Genomic DNA, 27,658 nt, shown 5'->3' with positions numbered 1-27,658 from the left:
GGCCTTTTGATGTCAGATATTCATGATTATATCTTTATCATGCTAAATCGCTTTATTTTTGTTTTAGGATGCAGAATGAAGATATGGACAAACAGATGTAAGAGGGCGTCCTGCCCTCGAAAAAGACCGTGACAAGTTCATGGCCGCCAACAAGAAGAAGAAAATAATGGTTCTTAATGAGGAGGGGGCAGCTGCGCCCATGGCACTGCGCTCGATTGCCTCTCCCCCTGACCTAGTTGGTGCCCTAAAAACAGGGCAGGCAAGTCCAGTTGTAGCCAATGAGGAAGCAAATATTGCAGCAACATCCACTCCAGGCTCTGCAATGGGTGATGCTCTTACATTGAACTCCACTGTCATTTCTAATAACCAACCAGAGAATTTACCACCAGAGAGCACCCGCAGAGGTATCAAGGTGATGTTGGACAGCAACAACATGTGGAATGAGTTCTTCAGATGCAAAACCGAGATGATACTAACCAAACAAGGCCGGAGAATGTTCCCTTATTGCCGCTTTCGCATCTCTGGTTTGGATCCCTTCCAGAAGTACAATCTGCTCATGGATATCAACCCAATGGACAACAAACGTTACAAGTGGACTGGGCAAAACTGGCAAATGAGTGGAAAGGCAGAAGCCCATATGCTGAGACGGATCTTCATCCACCCAGACTCTCCATCTTCTGGTCACCAATGGATGCAGAACCCAGTTTCATTCTACAAGCTTAAGCTCACTGACAACACCATGGACCAGGAGGGTAATGTCATTTTGCACCCAATGCACCGGTACTTACCGCACCTCCATGTGGTCTCAGCTGAAATGGCTATGGAGGATATTCAGCTCAATGGGCATGACGTAATAACCTTCACCTTTCCCCAGACTGAGTTCTTTGCTGTAACAGCCTACCAGAACTTACGCATGTCTCAGTTTAAAGCAGACTTCAACCCTTTTGCAAGTGGACCCTCTTGGGCTCTAAAGCTGAAAACGAGTACCTCCAATGATTTGAAGAAGAATGAAACCAGCTCTCCCAATGAACTCAAGCCTGTGAAAGGATTGAATGGCCTGAAATCTTTGATGGCGGCAAAACACAGCTCTAAAGACACTTCAGCAGTAGATAAAGGACTCCCCAGCGCGGATGCTCAAAATGTTACACCTACAGGCAGTGAAACCAGATCTCCCAGTGAGCTCAAGCCTGTGAAAGGCCTCAGTGGCCTGAAGGCTTTGATGGCAAAACGCAACTCTAAAGACACTTCAGCAGTAGATCAAGGACTCCTCAATCCAAATGCTCAAAATGTCACCCTTACATTTGGTGACAAATCTGAAGTCAACAGTCATCGACCCAGCTCCATGCTGAAATCAAGTCCCTCCAATGAGATGAAGAAAGACCCCAGCAAATCTCCCAATGAGCTCAAGTCTGTGAAAAGCCTGAATAACCTGAAGTCTTTGATGGCAAAACACAACTCTAAAGACACGTCCCCACTAGATCAAAGAGTCCTCAGCGCAGATACTCAAAATGTTTCACTTGCTGACAGTGACAAGTCCTGGGTCAACGCTATTGGGCCCAGCTCTTGCACTCCAAAGTTGATATCAAGTCCCTCCAATGAGTTGAAAAAAGTAGAAACCAGATCTCAGAAGGAATTCAACCCTCTTAGAAGTAATCTGAGGTCTTTGATGGCAAAGCGCAACTTTAAAGACACTTCAGCGGTAGATCAAGGACTCCTCCGCTCTCATGCTCAAAATGTTACACTTGGAGAATCTGACAAGTCAAGTGTTAATGATCATGCACCCAGCTCTTGCAAGAAATCAAGTCCCTCCAAGATGAAGAACGATGAAACCATATCTCCCAAGGTGCGCAAGCCTGTGAAAAATACCCGAAAGTCTTTGCGCGGAAAACGCAACTTCCTGAAGACTTCAGTAGCAGATCAAGTACTCGCTAGCTCCGATGCTCAAACTGCTACAGTTGCAGACAGTGAAAAGTCAGTCTGCAAGAAAGAGTCCACTGATCAAAGTTCCTGGTAAGTTCTCAAGTTCAGTAAGCTGCATGTTAGTACTTTACTTTAAAATGCACTTCTAATCTTTTGCATTTATCTTTTGAACAGTACAATAGGTCCTCCCCAAAGTAACTTCACTGAGCTGATTCGGGAGTGTCATCTGAAAATAAGAAGGTGCAATGTGGAGATAACCAATACAGCTTGCGATGTTGAGCAAACAGACACAAAGGGCATGGTTGCCAAAAACAAAGTTGTGGAAGTAGCTGTGAATTACAATTATTCCCAGATTCCTGACGTGTTGTCGAAAACTATTACAAATGTGGGAACCCAGGATAATGGGAATACGATTGACAGTGAAAAGGACCACCTCAGTTCATCTCAGTCCCAGGAACCTGTGAAGACCAATGACCATTCAGCAGATGAAGTTGAAAGCAGTCGAAAGGCTTCCCAAAGCTCAGTGAGCTCTGAAGAAAAAAGGACAGGTTCTGATCAACAGCAGCAGGGGAAGGCTAAACCACACAAAAGACCTGAACCTGTGCCTTTGCCCCTGCTTGCACTCTACCTTCAACAGTTGAAGTCGAAATCCAGACCTTTTAGGACCAAACCAAAATCTCCTTTGTCTTCTACTTCATCCCCATCTTCTGCTGTTCTAACTACTGACCCTACTGGCCCAGTCACTGACCCTACTGGTCCAGCAATGGTCCCCACTGGATATGCTGTTGTTCCAGCCAGTGATTCTGTAGTTCGAGCCACTGACCCCACTGGGCAGACCACAGACTATGCTGGTGTACCCACCAATATTTCAGTCCCAAACCCAGATTTTTTGGACTCATTGTTACCAGAACCTGACCCAGTATCACTTACTACTGATCAGTCGTTACTTGTCGCTGAACCTACCTTATCCATTACACTATCATCCCCCACTCCACCCCTCATGTCGCCATTCCCTGACCTATTGTTACCAGCCTCCGACTCATTAATACCAGCCCCTGCCTTGTCATCCCCAGCCCAAGAACTGCCATCCCCTGTACCTGTCACATTGAACCTAGCGGCTGATCTATCATCACTTACCTCTGACCATCCCTCAAATACCCCTGTGCTGTCATCAACAGCTAGTGTTGCCACTTTGAAACCTGAGTGTACCCCATCGTTACTATCCCCTGGCCCTTCACTAGGTGGCTTTGAGCCATCATCACCTGCATCATTACCAGATCTTGAACCCCCTTTACCTTCCCCTGTTCAATTGAAACTGGTCCCAGCCCCATCCTTACCTGTACCTGCCTCGTCATTCCCAGTCCTTGAACAATTACCGGCCCCAAACCTTTTTGTACTCTCCTCTGAACTTTCATCACATGCATCACTGTTAGCACTACCTGCCCCTGATCCTTTTTTAACAACACCCTTTATCCCATTGTTGCCTTCCGCTCACCTTAACCCATTACCCTTTGAGGCAGCCTCATTTTCATCTAACTCTCACCCTGGCTCACTTGCTCTGGACCCTGGCTTATCCTCACCTCCCCTGGACCCCGCCTCATCATTTCAAGTCAATTATGAACCATTAACACGCCCTTCTACACCGTCTCCACTCCCATTCCAGTTATCTCCTTTTTCATCGTTAGGTCCCGACCCATTGTCACCAACCCCTTCACTTGCCGACCTCACTCACTTTTTCTCCATCTCTGATGAACTTGAGATGACTGAAGACTTTCCAAGCAGTGAGGCGGTTCCTGTCCCATGTCCTCATGTCCCAACTTTAATTACCCCTAGTGTACCAGTTGGTTCTACTCTACCAGTTGGTTCTAGTCAGCCAACCCAGAGCATTAAACCCCAGAGATCTAAGAAGAGATCTAGGACAGGATTGAAATCTGCCAAGGGTGATCCACTCCCAGTGATTGGTGGACCCACAGATGTCACCATGCAGCCCAACCTGGAGGAAGTTGAGGAGCAGCTGTTCGTCTCTTTCACCTCCAAGGTAACGCATAGATTGTTAAATGTATTTCCATCTGTCAGCATTTTTGGTAACACTTTACTTGCATTCACAACACCTTTATGAAACTGTTTACAACCCCTTTGAATGTTACAGGTCATCCATAACAACCTTCGTACCACAATTATACACAAGTGTTACCCTAAGAACACATGTTTTTGGTTTATCTTGGCAGAGAACAAGATGTAAGCCTAACATGACAATTACAATTGGTGATCTTGGCCAGAACTTGATCCAGGCCAGGTACTCTCTTTATACCAGATCCACCTTCTCCCGGATATTGTCAAAGAATAGTTCATAGTTAAATTAGATAATTCCAAGGGCTGTTTACTCAGTGGCATCCTTCCAAATTGAGAGATCACTAGAGAAGATGCACACTAACTGTTGACCATTTGCTACTCCAAACCTGTTATGTGAAAGGTGTTATGAATGCCTTATGTATACCCCCTTCAAGTAAAGTGTTACTGCTATTTTATGTTGTGCCACCTGTGTTTCCTCGATTCTTGTTTAAGAGGCAAGTAGATCTTTAACAAGGAAATCCTTGCTTTGGTTATATTTGTTATAAAGTGAATAAAGGAACGTTTTTTAAATTTGTTTTCAACAGTCCACACTTAAAAAAAAAAAAAATGCAATACAGTACAATATAATACAGCATACAATTTAATACAGCATATTATAAGCTGTACAATAAGACATAAGGGCTTATACATGCTCATAACAAGTAACAAAGTATTCACTATATCCATTGGTTTCAAGTAAAGTTTCACATGTTTAAGTATTTGCACACACTGTATATAGATGTTTCTGTTGTGTTATTGACTACGGTTGTCTTTCCCATGTGTAACTCTGTGTTGTTTTTTGTCGCACTGCTTGGCTTTATCTTGTCCAGGTCGCAGTTGTAATTGAGAACTTGATCTCAACTGGCTTACCTGGTTAAATAAAGGTGAAATAAAAATCAACTTAAAAAAAGTAAAGTGTTATAAATTACAGGAAGCACTTGAAGTCCACCTAGGAGAGCCTGCATTTCATGAGACGACAACCGCACAACCGGAGAAAACCCCTGAGGCGAAAGAGAATGGTACAGAAAACAACAATTTGATCCATCATGTTCCCAAGCTGCTGTTGTGTGACATCTATTAAACTATGTGTCTTTCAGTCGGAGGACCTGAAACCACAGAGGAAAGAATAGCTGCTTTCGAGAAGGTTCTTTTGGACGATTTGAAGGTTATGAAGCATCGGCAAGTCATTCATCCTGTGCTGCAAGAAGGTAACACCAAAATAAATGGCAGGGAATGACAGAGTATTTACTATTTATTTTCGACAACTTACTTGCACACCAGCGTGGGTAATGTCCCACTTTGCTTTTCATGACAGTGTTCCCGTCATCTTTAATCCTACTCATGATGGTAGAATGCTTTTTTATGATGCATAGTCTACGCTTGACGATCGCTTATCTGTCATCTGTCTTCCTTGAAGTTGGACTGAAGATGAGTTTACTGGATCCCACTCTGGTCATCGACCTGCAATACTTAGGTGTCCGTCTACCTCTACCGCCACCCATGCTATGTCCAGGACCAAGCACTGCAGGATTGGCATCTCCAAGTTAGTAGTCGTTTTGTTATTAGAGTTTCTGTTTTGGTCAAATGGTTGAGAGTATTTGTTCAGTAACCCGTTTAGGGTTTTATGAGGCGAAGTTAATACATATTAAAAGGAGACATTGTTAATTGTTATACTTTTTTTTCTTCAGGTGGTTCAGTTCCCTTTGTTTCCAGGACGGGCAAGACAACAGACTTCACCCAAATCAAAGGCTGGAGAGATAAGATTGTCCCTTCAGACTCCTCAGCATCCTCCAAGCCTGACGGTATGATATTTACATAAGAATCCTTATTTTCTGATTTGACTAGCTACTCCTTTTTCGGAAATATTGCGTGGTGCTTTAATGGTGACAAAACAAGAAGAGGGGATACAGTTGAGATGGTTTATTCTTGACGTTTTAGCTCTGACCGGAGAATGTGAGCGGAGTTGAGCGGCTCCATGTCCTTTTTTACTGCTCTGCTAAAAACCGCTCCACACTCACAGAAAAAAAAACTCCCGCTCCAAATTTGCTCCCATTCATTAAAATCACAATTTAACCAACGCCCATCTATTTTTGTGACTACGTGGACCTACCAATTGTTTTTTAACTATTGAAACCAAACCAAATGGATTTGAATGAAAAGTATTTGAATAAACATGAAAAGGTGAATGTAAGAAGCTAACATTATTTTCAAATAGGCTACATGTTATATTAAACAGCATGTAAACACTCAATCTGTCTGGAGCCAGACAGGGACCCTAAGAAGGAATGTAAATGAATTACTAAGGCTATGTTATTACAATTATTTCAAGACTATAACCTACAAAGAAATACATTGTGAAGCATTTGCGAGTGTGACACAATAGGCTGGTATGGACATAAAGTGCTCAGCATTTAAACAACATTTCGTTGTATTAAATCATTATAGTCTATAAATTGCGCATATAGACTGTGACTTACTTAGAATTAAATACAAATTCAATGAAAAATGACTTATTAGTGCCTTTGGAATTCATTTTTAGAAACACAAGTTTGACCAGTCTGTGGATTCAGGCTCATGTGATGATGCCTGGAGAGCCGTCTAGCAGCGGAGAATATCCTCTCCACACTTGCAGAGCCACTGGGGATGCTAAACACCCTTTTGGCCAGGCTGGGCAGAGATGCAGAGTTTTATTTTTCTATAGGTATGCATGAAGGTTTTTAGGCAAAATAACCCAATCAAAACCGATAGCTCCTTGAACGTGGAAATATGCCAGGCCTGTTGGGCCAAAATCAATTATGGCCTATTGTATAGATAATAAAATGAACGAAACGTTTAAGAGATCTGATTTTAGTTTATAATGACTTTGCTACAATGACACACTTAGTTATCTACCCACCTCGTTCCTTTCTTTTAGCATGTGCACGTAGTAAGTACACCATCATACTTTTGGGATAAGTGTCTATTCCGATTCAGTAATTCTTTATATGTGGATGTTTGATGTAGCCAGCGTGTAACAACTTCCATATTCCGTGCGTAGAACAATGGCATCCGGTCTGTAACCTAACAGTTTAGCAGGTGACATGCAATCCTTACAATTAAGTGGATACTCCCTCTCTTGCGCCTCATCTTTGTAAGTCACCTTGATTTAGTACCTGTGTATTTTATCAGTTTCTTTATGAAAATATTTTGCCAACTCCATGATGGTAGCTAAAGCAGGGGGCTTTTAGCAGCACACAAGTAGCCTACAAATGCATGCTGGGGCGGGTATGCTCGAGCTTGTGAAGTGAGCGCCACTGGAGTGGGCGAGAAGGCCGACGCTCCAGCCTTTGGGAATCTCGCTCCACGCTCCAGTCAAATTGGGCACGCTCCGTTTCTCGCTCCATTCATGTACTCTGGCTCTGATGTCTTGAGAAAGGTCTTAATTTAACACGTGTCTGCAATATCCCATCTTCTTGTTTTTACTATAGTATGTAGCCCAATAGGCTTTAAAGATGGCCCAAGTTCAGATGTGGTCCCGAAGAACCTGTCGGCCTTCTGCAGTGACATGTTGGATGAGTATCTGGCTAACGAAGGCAAACTCATCGACGAGCGGGCTGCCAGTTTCACCCAGACCACCGTCGTCACCCCTGTGACCTACCAGCTGCCCACCAAGAGCACCAGCTACGTCCGAACCCTGGATAGTGTGCTGAAGAAACAGGCACCGGCACCTTCTACCACCTTTGTCCCCCCATCTAAAAAAAACAGACTGCCCCTCGCATCCAAAGGACCTAAAAAATCTGAGAAATCTGAAAAAAGGCAACAAAAACAACGCTTAAAGCAGAGCAGAACTAAACCAACTTCTGCGCCAACAGCATTACAAATTGCGCCACCGCCATTGATGGATCACGCAGCCCCGGCCATCACCCACAACGACACAATTAAAACTGTGAAAAGGACTAAGAGGAAGCCGAGGGTCAAGACTCCTCCACCAGTCCAAGACTCTGTTGTGTCGAGGCCAGAGGTAGAAGAACCACCTCCCTCTGACCTGGCTCCTGTGGAGGGCGACTCAGAGCCAGAGTCTGCTGCTGCTGAGACCAGGGTTGTTGTTCCTGGGTTGACCAAGGCCTTGCTCAGACAGAGGGATCTGGAGGACGGGGTTGTCTGGGAGGGCAAGCATCGGACCTGTATCACAGAGGACAGGGCAACGGTCGCACTCACCTCGCTCTTCACTTCAACGGTAAGATCAGTTATACCCATACACCATTACATCTGCTCTTTGACTCATTTGTTGGGGTCTGACATGATGGAGCATAGACATTGTGGAGTACATTAATAGCTTCGATCTTATTTTGTGAGTGTTTAAACCAGCTCTACAATGGTATCCCTGAGAAATGAGCCATACTAGCACTATTTGTCTGCATTTACTTTCCTCTTTTCTCTTCAGGGCTTTGTTTGTGAGAATCCTACAGCTCCCATTAAGATTGTAAAGCGCAGTGTTCCTCCCTGCCTCAATGCGTTCTGCCGGCTGGGCTGTGTGTGTGCCAGCCTGGCACAGGAACGTCGTATTACCCACTGTGGAAAGATTGAGTGTATATTTGGCTGCAGCTGCCTCAGGCAGAAAGTGGTTGTGCTCAAAAACTTAAAAGGACCAGATTCCAGTGCGTCAGAAGAGGGCCCGTCCAAGAAGAGCAAGAAGAGAAAGCGGATGAGGATGGCATATAGTGAGTGTCCTCTAGTTTGAAAAACTACCGAGTTATGAAGCGCAATGACTGGTTCAAATAAATAAAGTAAAAAAAATCAAAAAAAAATCCATACAAAAACAACTTTTCTATACTACATTAGATGAAATTCTTTGATGCACATGTCGCAAAGTGTGTCCATCCTAATGTCGCAATTAAATTACATATTTTGTATTAATTTCTGCTCATTTACCGAATTCTTTTCTAACCAGCTCTGAGAGAGGCTGAGACAGTATCTGAACCAGCTCGGCGTGTGAGAACTTTGTGGAAGCAGACTGATGGAGAGATGGACCCGGAGCCCCTCCTCGCCCCAACACCAGTCTATCTTCCATGGCTTCCATTACAGGAAGCGTCTTCAGCAGTGGTGCGTCATAGAAGGGTGTCTATCCATAAGTGTTAGATATACCACTGTAAAAGTGGTATGTATATTCTTACCCCCCTGCCTTTTCTAAAGGTGTATTTTTTTTGCAGGTGAGAGAGGAGGAAGGTACCATGACATGTGCCAGAGTGCGTGCGTTTCAAAGCAAGAGCACAAACCGACCTGAGGACATTGACAACCACTGCAAACCAATAGACTCCGCACCAGGTAAGTTCAATGAATCAAATTTGTCGTCATTTTCTTAATCCCGAACATCTGTCTGCGATTTATATCTATCAGTCAATAAACCACATCAATAATTAGTTGCATCCAACAATCATAGCCTGCTCTGAAATGCATTTCTAATGGCTGTTGACTTTGTGTCTTGATGTAGTGAGCCCTTCCAGGAAGTCAGAGAAGTCCCACGGTCCCCAGTACACGGAGCCCTCCAAGCGTCTGGAGATCATGTCAGAGTGTAAGTGGAGAAGCCTGGCGGACAGGAACTTGGTGCTGAGGATTGTTTGTGAGCACATGGCCCAGGACCACCTCACCAACCCCTTCTGGGTCAAAGGTTACCTCATCAAACCCATGTCTCAGACCCTGAGGAACAACGGCGAGAGCTGCTCTGTCCACTACAAGGTACATATCTCTCAGGTCTCGCGACCGGATGGAGTGGAGGAGGCGAACAGTGAGGAGGAATGGATGAGAGAGGAAGATGAAGAAACGATGGAGGAAGAGGAGGGGAAGATGGAGGAGCTGAGAGGGGAAGATAAGGAGGTGGAGGAAGGACAATGCGTGGAGGAGAAGCAAAGAGAGCAGGAGAACAACAAGGCTGTGGGGAAGAAAAGGGGTCTGAAATGGAAGGGCCTGCCTTTCTTAATAGGAATTTCTCCTGCTGGCCTCCTTACTGCCAACCTAAAGCAGAAAGAAATCTCAGACAAGGAACTTGTCACGGTAAGCATTATAAATACCTAGAGTTCCCCCCCAAAACACATCTGATGATCAGTTAATTTTCCTCATTTATTGATGTGGAACAACACCCTATTCCCTATGTAGTGCATAGGGTGCTGGTCAGAATTAGTGCACTACAGTGCCTTCAGAAAGTATTCCTACACCTTGACTTATTCCACATTTTGTTGTGTTATAGCCTGAATTCAAAATGAATTAAATATATATTTTTCCCCTCCCGTCTACACACAATCCCCCATAATGAAAAAGTGAAAACATGTTTTTAGAAATTGTAGCAAATTTATTGAAAATCAAATACATATCTCATTTACGTTAATATTCACACCCCTGAGTCAATTTGTAAAAGTGCCTTTGTCAGCGATTACAGCTGTGAGTCTTTCTGGGTAATTCCCTAATAGCTTTCCACACCTGGATTGTACAATATTTGCCCATTTTTATTATTTTCAAAAATCTTCAAGCTCTGTCAAATGGGTTGTTGATGATTGCTAGACAACCATTTCCAGGTATTTCGATAGATTTTCAATTAGATTTAAGGCAAAACTGTAAGTCGGCCACTCAGGAACATTCACTGTCTTCTTGGTAAGCAGCTGGCCATGTGTTTTAGGTTTTGTCCTGCTGAGAGGTGAATTAATCTCCCAGTGTCTGGTGGAAAGCAGACAGAACCAGGTTTTCCTCAAGGATTTTGCCTGGGCTTAGCTCCATTTCGTTTCTTTTTTTATCCTGAAAAACTCCCCAGGTCCTTAACTTCTTTCGGCTGAAATCCCGTTAACGGGATCGATTTGACAACAGCCAGTGAAAGTGCAGGGCGCCAAATTCAAACAACAAAAATCTCATAATTAAAATTCCTCAAACAAACAAGTATTATACACCATTTTAAAGATAAACTTGTTGTTAATCCCACCACAGTGTCCGATTTCAAAAAGGCTTTACGACGAAAGCACACCATCTGATTATGTTAGGTCAGCGCCTAGTCACAGAAAAACACAGCCATTTTCCAGCCAAAGAGAGGAGTCACAAAAAGCAGAAATAGAGATCAAATTAATCACTAACCTTTGATCTTCATCAGATGGCACTCATAGGACTTCATGTTACACAATACAGGTATGTTTTGTTTGATAAAGTTCACATTTATATCCAAAAATCTCAGTTTACGTTGGCGCGTTATGTTCAGTAATGTTTTACCTCCAAAACATCCGGTGATTTTGCAGAGAGCCACATCAATTTACAGGAATACTCATCATAAATGTTGATGAAAATACAAGTGTTATGCATGGAATTAAAGATATACTTCTCCTTAATGCAACCGCTTTGTCAGATTTCAAAAAAGCTTAATGGCAAAAGCACACCATGCAATAATCTGAGTACAGCGCTCAGGCACCAAAACAAGCCATACAGGTACCCGCCATGTTGTGGAGTCAACAAAAGTCAGAAATAGCATTATAAATATTCACTTACCTTTGATCTTCATCGGAATGCACTCCCAGGAATCCCAGTTCCACAATAAATGTTTGTTTTGTTCGATAAAGTTAATCTTTATGTCCAAATACCTCCTTTTTGTTTGCGCGTTTAGTTCACCAATCGAAATTCACAAGGCGCGGGCAAGTCCAGAGGAAAAGTCAAAACAGTTCCATTACAGTTCGTAGAAACATGTCAAACAATATATAGAATCAATCTTTAGAATGTTTTTATCATAAATCTTCAATAATGTTTCAACCGGACAATTCCTTTGTCTTTAGAAATGAAAAGGAACAGAGCTCGCTCTCACGTAGAAATGAAAAGGAACAGAGCTCGCTCTCACGGCCGCGCGCCTGACTTAGCTCATGGCCTTCTGCCAGACCCCTTAGTCAAACAGCTCTTATTCGCTCCCCCGTCACAGTGGAAGCCTGAAACAAGGGTCTAAAGACTGTTGACATCTAGTGGAAGCCTTAGGAAGTGCAATCGGACCAAATTTACACTGTTTCTTGGATAGGCAAAGACTTGAAAACCTACAAACCTCAGATTTCCCACTTCCCGGTTGGATTTTTTCTCAGGTTTTTGCCTGCCATATGAGTTCTGTTATACTCACAGACATCATTCAAACAGTTTTAGAAACATCAGAGTGTTTTCTATCCAAATCTACTAATAATATGCATATCTTAGCTTCTGGGCCTGAGTAGCAGGCAGTTTACTCTGGGCACGCTTTTCATCCGAACGTGAAAATAGCGCCCCCAGCCATAAGAAGTTAACGATTACAAGCATACCCATAACATGATGTAGACACCACTATGCTTGAAAATATGGAGAGTGTTACTCAGTAACGTGTTGTATGTTTGGTGGCAAATTCTGTAACACTTTGCATTCAGGACAAAAAGTTAATTGTTCAGCCACATTTTTTGCAGTATTACTTTTTAGCCTTTTTGCTAACAGGATGCATGTTTTGGAATATTTTTTATCTGTATAGGCTTCCTTCTTTTCACTCTGTCAATTAGGTTAGTATTCACTGCCATTCAACTCTAACTGTTTTAAAGTCACCATTGGCCCCCATCTACCAATAGGTGCCCTTCTTCGGGAAGCATTGGAAAACCTTCCTGGTCTTTGTGGTTGAATCTGTGTTTGAAATCCACTGCTTGACTGAGGGACCTTACAGATCATTTTATTTCAGCTTTTCATTATTTATTATACTGAACAAAAATATAAACGCAACATACAACAACTTCAATGAAATAAATTAATCTATGGATTTCACACGACTGGGGAAATGGGTTGGCCTGGAAGGGCATAGGCCCACCCACTTGGGAGCCAGGTTCACCCACTGGGAAGCCAGGCCCAGCCAATCAGAATGAGTTTTCCCCCACAAAAGGGCTTTATTAGACAGAAATACTTCTCTGCATCCCCCTCAGACGATCCCGCAGGTGAAGAAGCCGGATGTGGAGGTCCTGGGCTGACGTTGTTACACGTGGTCTGCAGTTGTGAGGCTGGTTGGATGTATTGCCAAATTCTCTAAAGGGACGGAGGCGGCTTATGGTAGAGAAATGAACATTAAATTCTCTGGCACCAGCTCTGGTGGACATTCATGCAGTCAGCATACCAATTGCACGCTCTCTCAAAACTTGAGACATCTTTGGCATTGTGTTTTGTGACACAACTGCACATTTTAGTGGTCTTTCATTGTCCCCAGCACAAGGTGCACCTCTGTAATGATCATGCTGTTTAAGCAGCTTCTTGATATGCTACACATGTCAGGTGGATGGATTATTTTGGCAAAGGAGAAATGCTCACTAACAGGGATGTAAACAAATCTGTGCACAAAATTTGAGCAGATTTTTAGGCGTGTGGGACATTTCTGGGATCTTTTATTTCAGCTCATGGAACATGGGACCAACACTTTACATGTTGCGATTTATATTTCTCCCACATTTTGACATAATGGGTTATTGTGTGTAGGCCAGTGGGGAAAAAATCTACATTTAATCAATTTTAAATTCAGGCTGTAACACAACAAAATGTGTAAAAAGTCAAAGGGTGTGAATACTTTCTGAAGGCACTGTAGGGAATAGGCTGCCATTTGGGACTCACTATATCTAGCTCTGAGGAGAATACACATGGTCCATTGCTACTCTCACTTTCCCCTGTGTATCTGTAGGTGAATGGCAGGTCCTACCCCCATGCCAAGCTACAACTGGGCATGATGGGAGCCATGCACCCAGCCAACCGACTTGCTGCTTACCTCACGGGCAAGTTACGGAGGCCTACCTGTCCAGAGCCGTCTATGGCGTCCTCCGTTTCATCACAACACCCCCCCTCAGAAACCCCTGAAGATGCAAGGTCCTCCACGGGACAACCGGCCCAGTTGACAGCCACTCCTACCCCCAGTCTTACCATGGTTACCACCACCACCAGTGTTCCCTCTGTCGCTGCAGTTTCTGCAGGCCCCAAGTCCATTGGTGAGAACTACTTTTTGTTGTTAAGCATACTTGGAATAATGGTGCTATTTAAGCATTAAGGTGTGAAGAGGTGTGATATAATTAAGCAATAAGACCCGAGGGGTGTGGTATATGGCCAAAATTCCACCGCTAAGGGTTGTTCTTAGCATGACGCAACGCAGAGTGCCTGGACACAGCCCTTGGCCGTGGTATGTTGGCATTATACCACATACCTCCGAGGTGCCTTATTGCAATCATAAACAGGTTACCAATCTAATTAGGGCAGTAAAAATACAGATTTTGTCATACCCATGGTATACGGCTGAAAGCCGTGGTATATCAGACTGTATACCACGGGTATGACAAAACATTTATTTTTACTGCTCTAATTACGAACAGGTATCCACATACTTTTGTAGTGTATATTGGCCAAATACCAGACCTCCTCAGGCCTTATTGCTTAGATATACCACGGCTAAGGGCTGTTCTTAGGCACGAAACAAAGCAGTGGAATATTGGCCATATTCCATAAACCCCAGAGGTGCCTTTTTGCTTTTATAAACCAGTTACCAACAGAGATCAGTAAACAAGTATTTTTTGCATTATACATTGTCTGATAAACACATCTGGAATGTTGTTTCAGCCAATCGGCATCCATCCTGTATAGAACATTTTAATAGTTCAATTACTTGTTTTTTAGTCTGATGCAGAAAGCTGTTTTCCCTCAGAGCAATTTAATATTGTTTGTCCATAGCAGTATCCGATTCATGACAGATTCACACACGTACACAAGCGTGGGATACTGAACCTCTACCTTCATTTCTGCTCCACAGTGACTAATCTGCCCTCAGCGGGAAAGGTCTTCACACAGTTTGTGGTCAACCAAATCAGCTCCTCACAGCAGAGGCTGCTCCTCACTAGTGATCCTCCACAGTCATTGAGCAATATTCAGCAGCTTGCCTCTCTGGTAGAGGTAGCCTCAGGTAGCTCTTATGCCAGTTCCTCCACTGGTACACCCAGTCATGCCACCATTATTAGAAAGCCCCTCTAATCTATTTGTGCTGCTATCTTGACTCCCCAGCCCTGCACAGGCTAACCATTGGTCCCATTGCCTGACACTTTCATATTGTCTTGTTTGTGGTCGTGACACATACGCATAGTGCTAGCATAGCTCTGTTTATAACCTTCATCCTTCTTGCCCATATCCCAAGCCCTTCCCATCTCATCCTGGGTTGCTCTGATGTGGGGATTGTTCTGTGCGGTGCGTGGTTGTTTGTGGTGTGTCTTCTTATCCATGCTGTTTTCCATCGTTGTTGAGAAACAGAATGCTTTGTTTTTTAGGTGATGTGTCTCTTCCAAAGACCGCCCCAAGCAGTGGAGTGGTTACTAGTCCCCCCGTGCTGGTGCTCCCTGACCCAGGGACCAGTAACTCTGTCAAAATGGCGTGTCCTCCTACCTCCCAGACTCCGACACCTCTCATCCCCCTGACCCCTCTCGCAGCAGGGCGGAGGATGGTTCTGCAGCCGGTGCGGAGTGCCTCAGGGACCACCCTATACCGGAACCCCAACGGACAGCTAATCCAGCTGGTTCCCCTCAGCCAGCTGCAGGCCCTCAACCCCAACCTCGTCATGCGCAACAAGGGTGAGTGTCTGACCGTTGATGATATTAATGCCAAGGCACTGCTGCTCTGTCACATGCAAGACTGAGTATGTTAACCCCTTAGTCTCGTGGGAATTGGTCTATATGGATAGGGTTAAATCATGTTTCTTGCAGAAGAAATATGGAAATGCATAACCATGGTTGCAGCCCCGTCTTTTATATATTGCATTTATAAATTGCAATCTGCGTCAGGTGGGTATAATTTGAAAGCTTGTTTTATTGTCAACATGACTGGCTAAATGATCAAATACGATCTTGCGGTGTTAAGCTTTCACAGGGAAACTCAGAGAAGCATATCTTAATTTTGGTGCGCATAGAATGGAGTCGAGTGCATTCCGATGCGTGGTCCGTGACAAATTTTCTTCAAAATATAACAGACAGGCCCATTCTGTTCAGGACAACCCAGGGTATAACGTAATTTTGTAACTGTACATCAAACATAGTGATCATAAACCAGGGTTCATCAACTAGGTTTGGCCTCGGGCCCGATTTTCTACGAGCTAATAGTCAGTGGTCCATAACATGCAGTTGAAGTCAGTTTTTCACAATTCCTGACATTTAATCCTAGTAAGAATTCCCTGTCTTAGGTCAGTTAGGATCACCACTTTATTTAAAAAATGTAAAATGTCAGAATAATAGTAGAGAATTATTTCTTTCAGCTTTTATTTCTTTCATCACATTCCCAGTGGGTCAGAAGTTTACATACACTCAGTTAGTATTTGGTAGCATTGCCTTTAAATTGTTTAACTTGAGTCAAACGTTTCGGTTAGCCTTCCACAAGCTTCCCACAATAAGTTGGGTGAATTTTGGCCCATTCGTCCTGACAGAGCTGGTGTAACTGAGTCAGGTTTGTAGGCCTCTTGCTCGCACACGCTTTTTCAGTTCTGCCCACAAATTTTCTATGGGATTGAGGTCAGGGCTTTGTGATGGCCACTCCAATACCTTGACTTTGTTGTCCTTAAGCCATTTTGCCACAACTTTGGAAGTATGCTTGGGGTCATTGTCCATTTGGAAAACCCATTTGCGACCAAGCTTTAACTTCCTGACTGATGTTGCTTCAATATATCCACAATTTTCCTCCCTCATGATGCCATCTATTTTGTGAAGTGCACCAGTCCTTCCTGCAGCAAAGCACCCCCACAACATGATGCTGCCACCCCCGTGCTTCACGGTTGGGATGGTGTTCTTTGGCTTGCAAGAGTCACCCTTTTTCCTCCAAACATGACGATGGTCATTATGGCGAAACAGTTCTATTTTTGTTCCATCAGATCAGAGGACATTTCTCCAAAAAGTACGATCTTTGTCCCCATGTGCAGTTGCAAACCCTAGTCTGGCTTTATTATGGCGGTTTTGGAGCAGTGGCTTCTTCCTTGCTGAGCGGCCTTTCAGGTTATGTCGATATAGGACTTGTTTTACTGTGGATATAGATACTTTTGTACCTGTTTCCTCTAGCATCTTCACAAGGTCCTTTGCTGTTGTTCTGGGATTGATTTGAACTTTTCGCACCAAAGTACGTTCATCTCTAGGAGACAGAATGTGTCTCCTTCCTGAGCGGTATGACGGCTGCGTGGTCCCATGGTGTTTATACTTCCGTACTATTGTTTGTACAGATGAACGTGTTACCTTCAGGCGTTTGGAAATTGCTCCCAAGGATGAACCAGACTTGTGGAGGTCTACAATTTTATTTCTGAGGTCTTGGCTGATTTCTTTTGATTTTCCCATGATCTCAAGCAAAGAGGCACTGAGTTTGAAGGTAGGCCTTGAAATACATCCACAGGTACACCTCCAATTGACTCAAATGATGTCAATTAGCCTATCAGAAGCTTCTAAAGCCATGACATAATTTTCTGGAATTTTCCAAGCTGTTAAAAGGCACAGTCAACTTAGTGTATGTAAACATCTGACCCACTGGAATTGTGACAGTGAATTATAAGTGAAAGAATCTGTAAAAGGTTGTTGGAAAAATGACTTTGTCATGCACAACGTAGATGTCCTAACCGACTTCCCAGAACTATAGTTTGTTCACAAGAAAATTGTGGAGTGGTTGAAAAATGAGTTTTAATGACTCCACCCTAAATGTATGTAAACTTCCGACTTCAACTGTAATTAGTATATAATAATAGCACAATTAATTGGCCTACACTACAAATTCAACAACATTTTTAACACATCTGATTAGTACATAATAAATTCAGTGACAATAACATAATCATTTTGATCTGATCACGCTCATAAAATTCAGGTATTATTTTGTCTATTTCTCTGTGCGTTGATTGGTGGGGAAAAACAGGTCTACTGTACTTAGTTTAACGTCAACATTCGTTCAGAACGATTAGCTTGATAGCGAGGGGGAAATGCAACTTTTCCCATTGAGTAAGTAACTTAGTGGCCTATATGACTATATTTAGTAAATACTAACATTATTGTGAGTGCTTATCCAGGGATATTTAGGTCTCTAGCTGAAAGAAGCAGGCTATCCCTATACAGACAGTCAGACACAAACATCGCCTTTTTTTCTATAAATGTCTGTTTTATGTAGGATGTTACGTTTTTGGCCAGTTGCAATTGTAAGTAGGCCTAATAAAAAATATCCCACTTCTATTAGGCCATATATTGTTTTTATTGTGAAAGATGCTGTTAAGTCTCATAGCCGATCTCAGCCAGTTAAGTTATTTTATATAGGCCTAGGTTCGGAAGAAATATACTACAATTAAGCCCTCTTGTTGTTTTTAAAGTCAAATTAAAATGAAGATTATTGTTTAAATGAATTCCTTGACTGTTGTAGGTTTTCTCCATCTGTTGCTGTGCAACACTTGCATAACAAGTTAGCCATATTCTCAGCACCAGGCGCTGTTCACCTATTGTTTGCGCTGCTATTGCAGCTTTACGTTTCAGCACCACAAAATGGTCCGCTGCCGGCTGTCTTAGTTGACTGTCTCCTGCATTCTCTCTCTTCATGAATGAAGTAAACATTTTACTTTTGCATTATTTAGTTAGGGTAACTTCCTTCTTGGGACATCGCATTCGGGATTTTTTTTGATTTTTTTATGAAGAAATGTTGGGGCTGTGGGGGGCCAAATACTATTGCTGATAGGCCAGATTTGGACGCGGGCTGCCAGTTGGGGTACCCTGTTATAAACGATGACACTGTATATTACATTCGTTTAATGAATGGAAATGTGAAGTGCACATTTAGACTGTTTGTCTTGCTTGTATAACATCAAAGCGGTATTTATTATAATCCTCAATGTCTCATCTTTCAAAAATTGAGTCCTCTTAATGTACAGCATTTCCCAGACTCAGACGATTCTTTTTTTTTTTAGTTGCCCAATTAGCGGGAGGCATGGGGGCATCTTCTTGTCGCTCGCGGTGCTAAAGTTCAGAATTGGCTGTCAGTCAAAACCCACACAGAGCTGTTGAAGAGGAGACCCTGAGCTCTGACGTTATGTATAGCATGTTAATGTACACCCACTTCGTTCCAATTTGGGCGCTTATCAGTGTAAAGGGTTAATTAATAACCATTTTATGGAACAATGATTTGAACATTTTAGACGGATCAGGGAGTTCTATAGTAGTCTATGTATAATGTGAAGTTATTATCTCCACTGAATGAGTGCTGTGTGAATACATACATTTTTTTGTGTGTATTATAATGATTGGAAAGTTGCAAAACTTTTTCACCTTTTTCTTTTCAGGGGGTTTGATCAGCTTAACCACACCTGCGTGCTTGGCCTCGGGATCGACAGCCACCCTTAACAGCTCCCCCTCCACCTCTCTCACCACATTGCAAAACACCATCCCCCTGGTCCCTTTCACTGTCCCAAAGACTCCAGGCAGCACCACCTTCCCTAAAACCACGCCTCCCGAAGTCACTTCCTCCATACCAGGCTCCAAGTCTTTCAACATCAGTAACGTTAATCTCTCACCCACTGAGACAAATAGCGGGACGTACACTTTGAAGATTGTTCCTCAGACGGGTAACAAGGAGCCCATTATCATCAAGTGTCCCAAGGTGCCAGCCCAGCCAGCCCAGGGCTCCTCCAAGGTCATGCCTATAGTAGGGGGCTTTACTGTGCTGCAGCCTTCACCGAAAACCACAGTAATTACTGTCAAATTCCCCACGAAGACTGTTATGGAATCAGGTGTCAAAGCTGCCACCACCACCACAGTGGACTCCAATGTAGACTGTAAGGTCACGCCTGAGCTGTATAGTTGGATGCTGCCTTGCCAGAAAAGCACAAAACCCCCTGTAAGCCACAAGTTTAAATTTATTAAAGCTGACACTATCTCCACAACGGACTCCAATACAGATCCTAAGATCCAGCCTGAGGTGGGACGAGTGCCCCCCAAAATCCTCAGACCCCCGATAACCCCGGTTCCAAAGACAGATGCAACTTCGACACCTATCTCGTCAGCGGACTCCAATGTAGACCCCAAGCTCCTTCCTAGGATGACTTGTGTCAATCAACCCTACCAGACCTGGACAGGACGACCGAAGATGAAGAGGAGGAGGAGGAGGAGGAGGAAGGAGGTTGAGGTTGTGGATCTGGTGGAGGATGAGGACAACTCTGACGACACGGACGAGGGGACGGATGAGGAGACGGACAACTCATCTGACGAGACGGATTCTGTTAATTCCTGTGTTAATAAAGAGGATCTCATCGTCATCAGTGTAAGAACTCTTTAAGCTTTATACAAGACACGTCTCTTTTCATATTCCGTCACCTAAACAGTAGAGTAGTCTGTCTCCTTTCTTGGTTTGTCTTATTTGTGTGGGTAGGCCCGGGCTAATTTAGATGTAAACAGTCTGTAGTTTGCAGTTTGCACTCCATGATAGCGCTTCTTTCTGTTGTGTCCTGTAGAAGCACAAACACAACGTGCTGGAGAGGCATCGGCGCTCTGAGCTCCAGGGACGCTTCCAGCAGCTGAGAGAAACACTGGAACTTGACGAGAAAGCTGCTAAAATTAAAATCCTCAACGACGTAAGCACCAATAAGTCAATCAAATTGAATTAAAGGCTGCATCCCAAATGGCACCATATTCCCTATATAGTGCACTACCTTTTACTAGTGATTGGGGGGGATTGATACAGTTGCATACCACAATGTTATTTTGGACGATATTATACTGAACAAAGCTATAAATGCAACAATTTCAACCATTTTACTGAGTTAGCGTTCATATAAGAAAATTAGTCAGTTGAAATAAATGCATTAGGTCCTAATCTATGGATTTCACATGACTGGGCAGGGGAGCAGCCATGGGTGGGCCTAGGAGAGCATAGCTTCACCGACTTGGGATCCAGGTCCACCTACTGGGGAGCCAGGCCCAGCCAATCAGAACAAGTTTTTCCCGTCAAAAGGGCTTTATTACAGACAGAAATACTCCTCAGTTTTATCAGCTGTCCGGGTGGCTGGTCTCAGACAATCCCGCAGGTGAAGAAGCCGGATGTGGAGGTCCTGGGATGGTGTGGTTACACGTGGTCTGCGGTTTCGAGGCCGGTTGGACATACTGACAAATTCTCTAAAATGACAACGGAGGTGGCTTATGGTAGAGAAATTAACATTAAATTCTCTGGTAACAGTTCTGGTGGATATTCCTGCAGTCACCATGTCAACTGCACGCTCCCTCAACTTGAGACATCAGTGGCGTTGTATTGTGTGACAAAACTGCACATTTTAGTGGCCTTTTATTGCCCCCAGCACAAAGTGCACCTGTGTGATGATAATGCTGTTTAATCAGCTTCTTGATATGCCACACCTGTTAGGTGGATGAATTATCTTGGGGAAGGAGAAATGCTCACTAACAGGGATGTGAACATATTAGTGCACAACATTTGAGAGAAATAAGCTTTTTGTGCGTATGGAAGATTTCTGGGATCTTTTTTTCAGCTCATGAAACATGGGACCAGTATATATCGATACTTTGACCCCAAGTATCGATTTGTAGGGTTACCTGGCGATAGTCGGCTGTACCGTTATTTTTCATCCTATAGCTTGTTCTCCATCTTATTTTTAAAAAGTGAGCGAACATGTTTTCAGTGCTTTTATTTCCATGACTGATCAAAGCTAATTTCAGATGGCTCTCTCTTGTCTCTGCAGCAGACATATAGTGAACAATATGTTTGGCACATCAAATCATAATAAAATCCAAGTATCAAATTGCAATACATATAGTATAGTTAGAATCACAATACATATAGAATAGTTAGAATCACAATACATATAGTATCAGCACCTAAGTACTGTGATAATATCATAACGTGAGGTCCCTAGCAATTACCAGCTATACTTTTGACCAGAGCCCTATGGCACTATATATGGAATAGGTTGCGATTTGGGACTCATAAAAGGTATTATTTGTGTATTTTGTTGTTGTGGCCAATCAGAGCGGCGCTCTAGTTTTGTTTCGTTGAAGCAACCATCCTCAATAGATAACAAGTTAACTCTGTTATTTAACCAGGCCAAGGAGGAGATCCAGGTCTTGACAAAGAAAAGCACCAACGTAGAGAAGCTGAGGAGTTCACTGACCCTGGAGAGAGCAGTTCACGTCAAGAAGATGTCCCAGTTAACTGGTAATAATGGGCATTACATTTGAACTCTCCATTTCCTCTTATGTACTTCCTCTCTCCTCCTGTAACATGTCAACATTCTGTATTATGTGGGTTTGCGACAACTAATGTAAAAAAAGGTCTTTGTAGATGAATGCATTTGACTGACTGATTTGGTTGTACATTCAACCGACGTGTTTCCTCCACAGGAGAGTCTGAGGAACAGATACTGACGAACATCAAGCACATCGGTTCCCAGCAGAAGATCGAGAAGCTGCACGTCAACTGGAAGAAAGAAGGGAAAGTCTCCTCTGCTCTCTCGTCTTCCTCAGTTGTCTCCACCTGCGGTGAGTCTGAGCAGAGACCAAGGCCTGGTCCCCTCTCAAAGAGGACCACAGAAGAGGCTCAGGGGGGTAAGCGCATGGGAGGAGTGACAACAGAAACGGAGGAGGACAGGGATGATGTGGTGGACCTTCTGGAGGACACGGAGGACGAGAAAACCGACAACTCCTCGGATGAGACCGAGGATTCTGACGTTGACGACGACAAAAACTACAACGCTAAAGGGCACGTCATTAATACCATCAGTGTAAGAAATAATTGATTATTCGGTTTCTGTTGATTAAATCTCTTCTCTTGAGAATTGTGGTTTTTACCGTTTTTTTTCTCTCGTTACGACTCATCTGTCTTTCAGGATGTGGAGGAAAGCTTGCTAGAGGAGGAGCCTGTAGACATTGAGAGTGTGGAGGACAATGCAATGAATAACACCACTCCACAATTGAAGGTAAAACGCACTAAAGAGGTGGAACAACCTTTTATTCCTTCCTTCAAATATGGTTATTCTGTGATTTCAGTGTCCATGGTTGTAATTTGCAGTGTTTTTGGTTCAATGTTACCATTAGCACTGGGACTTGCACAACAAATATGAGAGACAGCGCTGTGCTGAGTTTCGGAAGAGCTTTAAAGCCCTGATAGAGACTTTGGACCTTGGCAACCCGGCACCTACTAATGTTTTCATCCTTGGGCAGGTAAGACTAAGGATGCATCCCAAATGGCGCCCTGTTCCCTATATAGTGCACTACTTTTGACCAGGGCCCATAGGACCCATAACACCTCAGAGCTTGCCTACGCTCTCCAGAGAACTCTTGTATCACGTGATTTACCATGCCATACGGTACATTTCAATAGGTGGTGGTAGGCATCCACATTACATGGATGCCATTACATTACTCCCAAGTGGCACAGCGGTCTAAGGCACTACATCTCAGTGCTAGAGGCGTCACTCCGGACTGGTTCGATCCCGGGCTGTATCACAACCGGCCGTGATTTGGAGTCCCATAGGGCGGCGCACAATTGGCCCAGCGTCGTCCGGCTTAGGGGGGGGTTTAGCCGGTGTAGGCCGTCATTGTAAACAAGAATTTGTTCTTAACTGACTTGCCTAGTTAAATAAAGGCTAAATAAACATGGTACAACTTTAATCAAACTTATACGTCCTCCAGCGATTTTTGTTTTTCTCCATTTAAAAAAAATAAATGTTTAACTTTTTTAAACTTTTACTGTTGAAAAAACATCACAGGTATAGATACAGTAAAGAACACTCACTAAAGGGTAAAAAAATAATGCTTTGCGCCAAATGATATATTTTTGGGGGACACAACTGCAAACTTCAAGGAGTTGATCTGATGGGGATTGGTGATGTCATCGGCCTCCCTCCTTGCTTGAGGAACAGTAGAGGAGCAATAAAGAACAAAGGAGGAAAAGCTCACCCCCTCTTCTGCCATGTCATGATCATACCTGGACCACTTATTAAGATGTGCCTTTTGTTAAGTAAATTAGGTGATCAATGAGCTGAAAAGGAGACTGGAGTGAGACTTTAAATATGGATTGTTGGGAGTGTTAAGTAAAATAAGCTATGGCCATTTCAATCTTTCTTGATGATTTTGTTTCGGAAATGATTGTCATATTCAGGGAAGTTAGCAGACTAATTAATTGATGCTGCCTTGTGACATACACTACCTCCCAGAACTGCATCGAGTTTTATTTAGTAAATAACCTCTTCACTAAATGATACCAAGTATTGTCTCTGTTATTTGACAGGCCCGAAAACAAGTCATTGACCTGAGAGACAAATGTGAACGCCTGGAAAAACTGAAGAGTGCGCTGACCGAAGAACGAGCTGCTTATATCAAGAAAATCTCCCAGAAATCTGGTAATGGGCCTTACATTTGACTATCCTCTCCTCTCCAGTCTCTCCCTCCGGTAACACTGGCCTGTTGTCTCTCTACAGGAAAGACGGAGGAGCTCATCCTCAGGAAGCTTCAGGACATCTCTACCAAACAGAAGAACATGGACGTGATGTTCAAAGGGAAGCGGAGAGGGGCGTCCTCAGCCCCCTCGTCATCAGTCCTACCCAATAAAGCCATCTCACCCAACAGCACTCAACAGCCTAAGCCAAAATCCCTGGCTTCCGGTCTCAAGTTAAAGGTGGTACCCACCCCTGTCCCACGCTCTATACCCCCACAGCCTGCACCCCAACAACCCAAGACAAGTCCCATCATCTCCCCACCCTCCAGGAAACCCCCCCCAACGTGTCGTTCTCCGGGTGAAAGGACAAGACCTAACATCCTGTCTCGCAGGAAACCACAACCTCCCCAAGGTAAGTCACCTCTCCCTCTGACCCTGTTACTGTCTAGCTGCACCAAATGGGCCAGGCTGACTGCAGATCTAGAGACTGAACTTCCATGTGAAGAAATAAAGCACTGTCAATCATTTGGATTTGTTTTTCTGCCTCCCCAACAGATTCCCCACCTGTTCATGCTGGGTTTCTCCCTCCTCAAATGCTGTCTATAGTGGGTGGAGTGATACCATCTCAGCAGGGGATCACTAAGAGCCCAATGCAGCCTGCCAGTTCTCTGCTGCCGGTAGGACGCGTCACTGGAATCGAAATGCAACAGTCTCTAATACCAGGTAGGCGTTCAGTGACTCAATGTACTCCAAGTTTCATACCACTTTTTTTGTTGATTTGATTCTGATTCTTCTTAAATTTCTTTTTTTAGGTGTCGCTTCAGTTACCATCTGTATCCCCTCAATGTCACAACCCATTTCTCTCACTCCACCTCGTAATATCCTCAACAGGGGAGGTAACTTCTGACACGTTTTTACCGCTTGGATGTAGAAATCTATGAATCTGATGAAGTTAGCTGAATGTTATGCCATTGAGACAAAACTGTTGTTTTGTTTCCTATTTTTCAGTTCCTCATATAGCCAATGTGATTTCACTGGTCAAAGCCCCTCCAGGTGTGTCAGGGGGAACTCCGAGGAGGCCATCTCCCGTGAAGGGTAAGGGAAGTGGGCTGGAGGACGGGGAGGTGCTGGGGAAGCAGCTGGACCACTCTGGAGACGGTGTAAAGATCATCGACGCAGACAGGAACTCGGATGAGGAGGACGAAGACAACGAAGAAGGTGACGTTGAAGACGAGAGTCTGACGTCTCTCCTCAACGAGATCGTCTTCCTCAACCAGCAGATGACCACAGACAACGTCAGCCCCAGTGGTCTTCCAGTGGTCACCCACAAACCAGCCACTGAGCCTGGGGAGGTTGGGATGGACCGGTCCTCACCTCCACCACCGCAGGCAGAGAAGGAAATCATCAGAGATGGAGATGACGAGCGCTCCCTCAGCCCCTTGTTTCTGAGACTTGACGAGGACCTTCTGGGGCTGAAAGAGAGACAAGGCCAGGATGAGGCTTCCAAAGGCCCAGGCATGCCAGTGCCACAGGCAGAGGACCTTAAAGTGGGTTCTGGATCCAATGAGAAACCATCAGAGACAGGTTCTGCTCCTGCTCCGATTGTCAATGGGCACAGCCCACAAGGACCAGCGTGCACTGCAAAAGGTCACGGTGTACTTCAAAAGGCGCTGACCCCGCCTCCGCTGCTGCAGATGAAAGTTGGCATGGCCAAGGTGCTGGAGTCCAATGATAAGCCGGGGGATGCTTTAGCCCCGCCCCCGCTACTGCAGATGAGGCCAATGCCGAGGCTAGCCCCACTAGGACTAAAGAACAACCCTCAGACGTAGAACTAAGTACTAACTAACTTAGGGTCAATGTTGTAGCCATCTCTCCTCAAGACCCTTACTCACATGGGTCGTAATCATTTGTCACCAAATTGACAAAAACTGACTGAAACAGGGTTGGACTACTACCTGAACTTGTCCAATAAGAAATGTTCATTTTTGTTTTTCTGTTGCAAAAAGTTTCGCCACGGTGTGCTGTAATAAATATGACCCTTATGTGGCTCAACCAATCAGGGATAACTACATTTAAAGGTACAATGTAGCCGTTTTTATCTCTGTCAAATCATTTCTTGGTAACAATTAAGTAGCTTACAATGATTGTTTTCAGTTAACATGGTCAAAAATAGTTTCTTAGCAAAGATCAATTTCTTATGCAAATTTGCTAGAGGAAAACGGAAAACGAGAGGTTATTGGTGTATTAACTTATTTATTGCCTGGTGACGTCACCAGGCAGGCCAAAACCCCATCCCACCAAAATGGGTAGAAATTTATTTTCAAACCACTTACACTAAAAGCGCATGATCAGAATTTTCACAATTTCACAGTGTTAATCCAACCTCATAGTGTGTAAATATATCTAAAACACAGGGCCTTTGAGATCCTTGTAAAAAAAACAGTTTTTATTTATGTTTTCTGCACATTTGTTTTGTTTTATAAGCGGCACTACCTAACGTGCCTATCGGATATCCAAAGATGTTTGTTTGTATCGATATATACAGTATATTGACTTGAAATGCAAAGACTGACATGACACTGTTCTGACAGTCAGGAGTCATGTTTTTCTCTTCAAATTAGTGGATTCTGCTATTTCAGCCACACCAGTTGGTGACAAGTGTATAAAATCGAGCACACAGCCATGCAATCTCCATAGACAAACATTGGCAGTAGAATGGCCTTAAGAGCTCAGTGACTTTCAACGTGGCACTGTCATAGGATGCCACCTTTCCAACAAGTCAGTTTGTCAAATTTCTGCCCTGCTAGAGCTGCCCCAGTCAACTAAGTGCTGTTGTTGTGAAGTGGTAACGTCTAGGAGCAACAATGGCTCAGCTACGAAGTGGTAGGCCACACAAGATCAAAACAGGACCGCTGAAGCGCGTTGCGCGTAAAAATAATCAGTCCTCGGCTACAACACTCACTACTGAGTTCCAAACTGCGTCTGAAAGCAACGTCAGCACAATAACTGTTCGTTGGGAGCTTCATAAAATTAGTTTCCATGGCGGAGCAGCCGCACCCCAACCAAAGATCACCATGCGCAATGCCAAGCGTCGGCTGGAGGGGTGTAAAGCTCGCCGCAATTTGACTGCAGCAGTGGAAACGCGTTCTCTGGAGTGATGAATCATGCTTCACCATCTGGCAGTCCGACGGACTAATCCAGGGGTGTCAAACTCATTCCACGGAGG

The 27,658-nt window shown here is 43.9% G+C and overlaps 1 protein-coding gene across 1 annotated transcript; it reads left to right on the top strand.

Moving 5' to 3' along the window:
* Positions 1–322: 322 nt before the first annotated feature.
* Positions 323–26,503, top strand: mgaa (MAX dimerization protein MGA a). The gene is made up of 25 exons (XM_039009116.1): positions 323–1,649; positions 3,780–3,958; positions 4,964–5,051; positions 5,136–5,240; positions 5,450–5,575; positions 5,730–5,834; positions 7,524–8,248; positions 8,456–8,732; positions 8,963–9,114; positions 9,222–9,336; positions 9,503–10,062; positions 13,700–14,000; positions 14,813–14,962; positions 15,321–15,620; positions 19,334–20,310; positions 20,501–20,620; positions 22,101–22,212; positions 22,398–22,777; positions 22,883–22,972; positions 23,091–23,216; positions 24,286–24,397; positions 24,476–24,844; positions 24,988–25,155; positions 25,245–25,328; positions 25,441–26,503. The coding sequence occupies exons 1-25, from the start codon at positions 323–325 to the stop codon at positions 26,259–26,261; spliced, it is 7,869 nt and encodes a 2,622-aa protein (XP_038865044.1). The 3' UTR covers positions 26,262–26,503.
* Positions 26,504–27,658: the final 1,155 nt, after the last annotated feature.

The sequence above is a fragment of the Salvelinus namaycush genome, chromosome 15 (genome assembly GCF_016432855.1).
Source record: "Salvelinus namaycush isolate Seneca chromosome 15, SaNama_1.0, whole genome shotgun sequence".
In the NCBI taxonomy this organism is placed as follows: domain Eukaryota; kingdom Metazoa; phylum Chordata; class Actinopteri; order Salmoniformes; family Salmonidae; genus Salvelinus; species Salvelinus namaycush.
The sequence above is the reverse complement of the archived record's forward strand: the minus strand, read 5'-3'. Positions and strand labels throughout refer to the sequence as shown.